General features: G+C 40.7%; 1 protein-coding gene across 1 annotated transcript; it reads right to left on the reverse strand.

Annotated features, from left to right (window-relative positions):
• Positions 1-396: 396 nt before the first annotated feature.
• Positions 397-7,350, reverse strand: RSPH1 (radial spoke head component 1). Its single transcript, XM_057404993.1, has 9 exons — positions 7,229-7,350; positions 6,693-6,806; positions 6,468-6,573; positions 5,226-5,316; positions 4,853-4,988; positions 4,478-4,546; positions 2,899-3,136; positions 2,318-2,461; positions 397-596 (listed from the first exon to the last, which is right to left on the reverse strand). The coding sequence occupies exons 1-8, from the start codon at positions 7,283-7,285 to the stop codon at positions 2,319-2,321; spliced, it is 954 nt and encodes a 317-aa protein (XP_057260976.1). The 5' UTR covers positions 7,286-7,350; the 3' UTR covers positions 397-596; position 2,318.
• Between the last annotated feature and the right edge of the window lie 730 nt (positions 7,351-8,080).

Here is an 8,080-nt window from a genome sequence, read left to right on the forward strand (position 1 = left end):
AAATTCAGTTTTCAGCAAAATTCAGTTATCAAAGGGAGATTTAGGGTAACAAGAAGAGCTTCTACAGCTACATGAACAATAAAAATAATAAACTAGGAAAATGTAGGCCTATAATTGGTATAGTGACAGGGGATACAGATAGAGCTGGGAAACCTAGCGCTACCTTTGTTTTCACAAGCAAGACCCCCAGTTCTCTGTTCCAGAGGCAGGGTTCAAGGAAGAGAACTGCCAGCTGTGGGAGAAGATTGGTTTTGCTTCTGGAAGTGTATGAGGACACAACTTCATGAATCCAGAATAATCTTGTAGTGAATCCAGCAACTGACTACTTGCTATGTAGAATAAAGAAAGTTGTTGTGAGACTGCACACTGAGATCATAAAAGTTTCAGATATACATATTCCAGACAGAACAGTGACAGAATGTTTATTCAAAGTATCTTAACACAGCTTTTTTTTTTTAATTAATAAAAATATTGCAGGTCTACCATAATAAATTATTTACTCCAAAATTTCCTTTCGTTTGGCTCTTCATCTCTGATTATTTCCAATTACTCTGCTCACTGTGATTCTTCCTCCTTATCTTCTAAACCACTAGCTCCTGTGGAGAGAAAGTAAAGACAGGACATAGAGAAGCATTTAATTACAAAATACTGGGAAATAATCCTACTAACCTAAAACATAATTCTAGGACATAATTCCATTCTCCTCCCCCAATGTCTTTCACTGCCAATACTTGAATTTAACTGCTATACATTGTTAGCTGCCAGACAGACTCAGTACACGCATATTGACTGACAGCCAGCCCATATGTAACTTGGGAATAACCAAAGAATGTCTCCTATTTAGATGGTATCATAAGAAATGTGGAGTGAGAAAGATGGAATTCCTGTGTGGAAAAAAATGACAGCAATGGGACAGAGAATACACGGCTGCAAGAAAACAGATTTCATTACATCTGCTCTTCACAGCATGTGTATTTTCTTCCAAACATTTCCTCTTACTAAACTTAATCTTGTTAAGAACAAAAGGAAAATATGTTGCCTAATTAATTATGGTGGTACACCTACGTTAAAAAATTTATAAAATCATCCAACTCTGATTCTAGGAATAAAGAGCTGAAAGAAACTTTGAGAACATCAATCGCATTCCTACATGTTCATGCATGTGTATCTGCATCTGTGCTGTCTCTGACAGATACGTGGGTCCATTTTTCTTTAAAAATAAACAAAACCAGTGGGGATACCAGAACCACTTCATTGTGGTAGGCCAGAAAACTTATTATAATCAAGTTCAGTCAAAATGTTCATTTGAGTCCAAGGTACTATGAAACAAACCAGGCTCAATGAACTTCTGCCAGATCCAAAGCAGAGTTATGCAGGAAACCTGCTAAGATTTCTGCTTAATCTGATCCAAGCCCAGGACTTGGATGTCAGTTCTACACACAAGATCAGCTAGCTGGCCAGTCTTCCCTGAAGCAGGAGAGCACCTTCAGAGGTGATGGGTAAAAATGAGAGCAAATGAACCACATAAATTCCAAGAGCTGACCTAGACACCCAGGCATTTTCACATGGTTTAACAGTCCTTCTGATCCCTATGGATACTGTTTAGCTTTGATTTATCATAAAATGGACTGATTACAAAAAGGATAAATTCATCTTATGTTTTCATATATCAGATATGTAAACTTGTAAATGCTATCACTTAATAAAGGCAAACAACAGAATTGGGTGGAGGCCTACAGGCTAAATATGAGTAATCATATTTGCATCCTTTTGTTGCTTCTTAGTAATTTTCTATTTAAAACAGGCTTCTGAATTCCGAATCTCTTTGTTTTGTAGGAGAAACAAACTGACTTGAGGTTGTTCAAAATAATGCATAGTAATACCTAAAAATTGTTTCTTCATATTAGTTTTGCCTGCATTTTTACTTCAGGTAAGAGAGTAAGAATGCACAGTTCCATCCATGAGAGAAAAGTGGAGTGCTCAAACCCCCGTGAATTTCCCAGGGTCTGAAATCTTCTCTCTTTTGTAACAAAAAATAGTTTGCAAATGCAATCACTAACAAACAGTCAAACTATACAGGCAAGATAATGCTGCACAGAAGTGGCATTTCTAATTTGTGCTGTTACAGCATATGAACTTGATTACTCAAACCCAGTTGACATGTATAGAGGACTGCCCCCCCCTTATGAAAGATAGAGTTTCCCATGGTCTCTTCAGCTTCATAATAGAACTCTTAGCAGCAGCATGACTTCAACAGATTGACACACATCATTTCAAACCCTGGCTGAAGAATGAGCATGCATGCCCCATTCCTCACCTTAATCCTCCTGGTCTTTGTTTTCTTCTTCCTCTCTGTTTTCCTCCTCTTCTTCTCCTGTGTCCCTCACTGAGCTAAGAACTTCATAGGATGCTTCAAAAGCAGAAGGCTCATCATACCTACCCTCATCAGACTCATCAGTGACTGAAACAGGAGACATTAGAAATATCAAAGAAAACAAAATTTACAAATTTGCACTCAGCCATTGTTTTTATGCTGTAGCTAATAACTTCTACTGAAGTCTGCAGTCTTTACTCACAGGAGGAATCCCACAAAATCTTTTGTAACTGTTTATTATCAAGTTTGTATACCAAGCCATGATATAGACTAAAATGATATACAGGCTTCCCAAGTTGTAGCTCATTGTGCTCTATGAGATAAACCAGACATATATATATTGTGCAGTTTAGCAATAGACTTGGAAGTTCCTAACATTCAATATGTGGTAAATTATAGGAGAAAGAAAAAAAACAACAAACAACCCAAACCCCCAAAATAAACCTCTTACACCACTTGATATTAAACCTGAAAAACATGGTTTCAGGGGAAAGTCAAAGCATGGAGTGCCCAGTAGAACAAACCTGCAATGGATGGAACTGTCTCCTCTTCAGTTACTGCTGCTGCTGGCCTTTCTTCCATTCCATCTCCTCCTGCTCCTGCTTCTGGTTCTGCAGCTGCTGCTGCCTCTAGAGAGGCTTCCTTGGGAGGAGGTGGGCTTTCCCCATGGGGAGTCCGGAGTGTTAATTTGGTAATTTTTAATGCTTTCCATTTTGGCTCAGCAAGCAATGAGGGCTCTTCCTCTTCTTCCTCTCCTTTATCCTAGAAAACAGCTCATGAAATCCAGCGTCTCATCTTATAGGTATTATGGCAGTAACTAAGATGTTACTCTCTTAGACTTTGTGTACTAAAACTTCTTTATCTGGGCTCAAAATGGTGATGATATGGCCTTTTAAAGTATTTACAGGTGGAGAAACTTCAGCAGCTGCAATTCTTGGAAGAGAACTACACTTTGAACCTTGATGAAATCAGCTATTACTAATGCCAAGTGCTTAACCTTGGGCTCTTAAATTCATGTTTAATATTCCAAAATCAGCACATCCAACAATTCCCAACTGTACTGAGGATACTAGATACACATCATTTTGGATGCTTTTAGCCAAAAAAGCAAAACAGTCTCCATGTTTTGCAAATCTCTATCACTAATGATAGGAGGTTTTATTATTATTATTATTTTGTCCTTGTCTTAAGAAACAACTGCTGCATTGAAGAATTTTCAAAGAGTATGTAATGAGAACTAATTTGTCAGACAACAGAAGCAGCAAACTGTAAGCTAAAATGTGACACATTTTCATGAAATCAAACCAGTAATATTAGCATATATTTATTTATATGGCTATTTTGCAGCATACTAATCAGAAATGTTTCAAAACATTCATGCATGAAGGAAAAAAAGGGCCTAATCCTAATTGCTTTCTACAGTTATTAGGAGTGCAGATATTAAGTTCCTAACAGGACGAGGACAACAATCATAGAATCACAGAATGGTTCGGATTGGAAGAGACCTTAAATATCATCTAGTTCCAACCCCTTGTCGTGGGCAGGGACACCTTCTGCTAGACTAGGTTGCTCAAAGCCCTGTTCAACCCGGACTTGAACACTTCCAGGGATGGGAAGAGATCCACAGCTTTTTGGACAACAATGGGACATACTTCCAAAACATGAATCTGCTGGAAATTACCATCTGTACACATAGCATCAAGCAGTTTAGAAAGATAAGAATATTTGACTTTGTTTTCTGATGTTTCAAACAACACAGAATACAGGCTAAATATACAAATACATCTACATTCTTCTGTGGTTTGAAACTTCAAATGTTTTGAGAAGATCCTGATTCTTCTAAACTAAGCATAAAAGACTCCTGTCTGCAAGTACAAGAAAATCACACCTTGTACTTGTCAAAGATTACACAGTAGAGAAGCTAAAGAAGAAGCAAAATGAAACTGCATTTAGTTCTGAAGAATGCATGAGTTTGTACCCTTTTTTGACTGATTACATCTACATTAACATCAGTGTCTCTAAGGCATTTTATAGATTACTCAACAATAGATTTGATTTAGAGAGTTCTCCAATGTTCAGTATAATTTGCACTAATTTTTTTACCTGCTTTTGTGTGTATTCACCATGTTGCTCACATCCAGTATCAAAGACATATTTGCCACGACCTACAGGCTGCACAAAGATACGAAAGTCAGCAGAACTATGAAGTTAACACATTCTAAGCATACAAATGTAAAATTCGCTTTCCTACAAAATTCATAAAATAGCCAGTAACAATATAGTTAGAAAGGAAAGATTCAGGGGAAACTTGTTATTCTGTCCTAACAGGTTAATTCAGTTTCATATGTTAAACTTAAGGTACAAGAAATACTACAAAAGATCAGGAGCCTAGCTTCTTATTTTAAGTGGAAACAGATCACATCAATGCAAGTCAATGCTAACTGTTCAGATGAACAAAGACTTTTCCAGCACACTTACCTTTCCATTTGAAAACCTGCCCTTAAATCTGTGGTTTAGGTAGATAAGTTCAGCTTCTCCTTCCTGGTTTCCATGCGCCCAACCACCAACATATTTAGATCCTGTGTCTTTATAGACATATGTACCTTGCCCGTGCCTAAGGAGAAAATAATAATTTTGCTTTATATTACTGAAAATTAAGAATTTAGGATGTTACTATACTTTAGGTATTAAAACTGTATTGTTTAAGTAGCTGAAATGACTCAAGTTGGACTAAATTGTCAAGGTCATCCAGCAGCACTTGATTTGCTGCAGTCAGCCATGCTTTGAAAATAACCTTTGCATTTTAATGCCATTGGGTGACTTGAAAAATCACTGTAAGAATGAAACAAACCTATAGTGGTTAAACCACTCGCCAGTATAGGTGTCTCCATTTGCATAGGTATACTGCCCATATCCATGCCTCTGGTCATCCACCCAGTCTCCTTTAATGAGAATATGATAAAAACAGTGTGAGACATGATTTATTTCATTGTGTGATACAGTGATCAGTTTGCAGAGTTATCATACATGAATTATTAGAGAAGGAAAAGAAAGCTTGGACACCACTGTGATTCCTTACCATTCCTTACTCTAAGCCCTTGCGCTTTTTAATTTCATCATCCCTCTCCACACACATTCATGCAGCTGCCTGACCTCACTTTCACTTTCATCACCATCTGTCTCTATTATCACTCTCCATTATCATTATTAATGTAAGAAGCCATGTGATGTCCTGCTCCTATCTTTAAATTTGGTAATGTATTACAGTTGCATTAGACAATGTGACATTTCCATTCAAATAAAAAGAGGGACTGCTTCAGTTTGACTCATTTCCTAAAATTGTCCTGTCAGTTGGGGGGGGGTACTCAAAAGGATGCTAGACTTTGTGTCTTAATTATCCTCTATTAAAACTGAAGAGAAATGAGAAACAAAACAAAACAAACATAGGTGCATATGTAAGGCAAGAATAGGCTGCTCTTTTCGCTCTCTGCTCCTAGCATTCACAATGTGAATGGTTTTTCTTGCCTGGCTTAGAAAGAAGGGTGGGAAATATTGTTCTTTGAAGACTAATTGATATTCAGATATTTTGGATACTCTCCTGGAAGAAGGGAAACAAGGCAAGTTTGAATCTCTTCAAATTTCAGAGGCATCCAATCCCTAAGTAAGTGCTCTAATCAGTAAACTGATTTTTAAGGATGGACCTAATAAAGTCCTAAAATATACTGAATCATTCTAATCATCATTCAGAAGTATATTTTCTTCTACTGAGATTGCATTGATTTGTAAAAGATACTTAATATTTCTCAGAACTTGAAGGACATGACAAGAATATACCGCTACTAAATACCTAATTTTTCATAATAATTGACGTAAATCCCCATAAGTAAACCCCACACTTCTCAGAGCTTGTAGTAAAAAAAAAAAGTCATTAAAGGAAAATATTTTGTAGCAAATTTATCTTCTTAAAATAATGCTTCCTCCAATTCACTACCTTCTTGCGGGGGGGGGGGGGGGGGGATGGGATGGGTGGGTGATGTGGGGGAATGTGGCCCTTCAGTTACAGAAATCCTTGCAACTATGTTCAGTGTTTTACCTTCATATTTTGATCCATCTGGGTAAAAAAAAGTCCCCTGGCCATGCTTCTTGTTTCGAAGATATGTTCCAATGTAGCGAGCACCATTCTTAAACCTGTAAGTCCCCTGAAACATATTTGTTACAGGTAAAATACTTGTAAGTCCTCAACCTTGTTTCAGTGCAGCATCTAAATGAACAGAACTGCTGCAACTTCAGCACAGCCACTGACTTCTGAGACTCTTACCTGCCCATTTCTGAGACCATGTTCATATTCCCCGTCGTATGTATCACCATTGGGTAGACATGCTTTTCCACGTCCATGTCGCTCACCTTCTGCATTGCGCTCACCTTCATACTCCTGATTAAATGTGAAAAAAATCCTTTGAGAGGGCTGGACCTGACTGAATCTAACCTCACTAGACAGAGGGAAACAGGAGTTTGGTCAAAGCTGCTCCAGTCTGGCTCTAATCACAGATTGCAAGAGGACCTGGTCAACAGAGGCGCTGCTTATCAGATACTTTCATCGGCAATCAGAGGCTTTCCTCCCTTCCTGACACACTGCTGCAAAGTATGGATGACTTGTGGAGAAAGTGAGGCAGCTCCCAACTGAACCCGTGCAGCCCCACTGCCGACCCTCCCGCTCCCGCGCAAGGAGCACCTCGGGAGCTCTCCCAGGCCCGGCATTACAGTATTTAAGACGCCGTGACCGGTCACGTCCACTCTTCCCCTTCCCCCCCGCGCTCTCCTGAACCCTGCCCCACCAGCAGCGCCCCGACGAACCCCCAAGGTGTCTTCGGCCTCTCCCTCCTCGCTGTCCTCCTCACTCTCGTCCGACATGGCTGCGGCGTCCCCGTCACCGTGGCAACCAAGGCGGGAGGGCGGAGCAGCAGGCTGCCGCTGCTGCCGTGGCGAGGCTCCCCCTCCCCCGCCCCATACCCCTCTCGCGCTGCTGTCCCGGGTGCTGAGCGCGATGGCCGGCGCCGCCCGTCACCGCGGGGCGGCGGGGGGAACGGTGAGGGCAGGCGAGGGTCTCTGAGGAGAAGCGCTGGCGGCGGCCTGCGCCGTTACCGAGAGCGAAGAGCCCCGCCTCCCCTGGAGGCCTCCCTGGCTGCCCCGATGGCTCTCGGCGCGGAAGTGCTGGGGCAACCAGCACGACGACCGTCAGAGGAGTGTCGATGTTAGTAACGCTAGGGGCGTGGGACGCCGCCTTTCCCCCGGCACCGGTTTCACTTCTTCTTCTTGTACTTTGCTTTTCTCGACCTCTTCCTTTAGTGTCGTGGAACAGGCTGGTGATACCGGAGGTGCGACCAGAGACCACTCGAGCCACCAGAGAGCTCCCAGTAGTTTGGCTGGTTTGGCCTGTAAACTACATCTTAGATTTTAAAAGTATTCCCACGTATAGATATTTATTTTATCTTTATTTTCTGTCAGGTTTAATGATATTCAGAAATTCCAGTCCCTGGATCTTATCTTTTTGGTTTGTATCTTATGGCTTCAGCCTGAGGATGACTCTCACCCATGGGCTTAACAGATCAGACTTACTCTTCCTGCACAGCCTGGTGAATTCCACTAGAAATCTAGTACATGCCTTAAATTGGAGCCAGAAGGCCAATGGCATTCAGCTCCAGCCAC

The sequence above is a fragment of the Pezoporus wallicus genome, unplaced genomic scaffold (genome assembly GCF_028554395.1).
Source record: "Pezoporus wallicus isolate ANWC-B61680 ecotype Strahan unplaced genomic scaffold, APGP_CSIRO_Pwel_v1 contig_1739, whole genome shotgun sequence".
NCBI lineage: Eukaryota > Metazoa > Chordata > Aves > Psittaciformes > Psittacidae > Pezoporus > Pezoporus wallicus.

Bases quoted from the DNA above. Each gene is read 5' to 3' on its own strand.
- RSPH1 (XM_057404993.1), bottom strand. From the start codon at position 7,285: ATGTCGGACGAGAGTGAGGAGGACAGCGAGGAGGGAGAGGCCGAAGAC. The intron at 5,317-6,467 runs GTAAAACACTGA...TTCTCATTAAAG, and splicing joins AGATGGATCAAAATATGAAG to GAGACTGGGTGGATGACCAG. The intron at 4,547-4,852 runs GTAAGTGTGCTG...ATCTTTGTGCAG, and splicing joins GCAGGTTTTCAAATGGAAAG to CCTGTAGGTCGTGGCAAATA.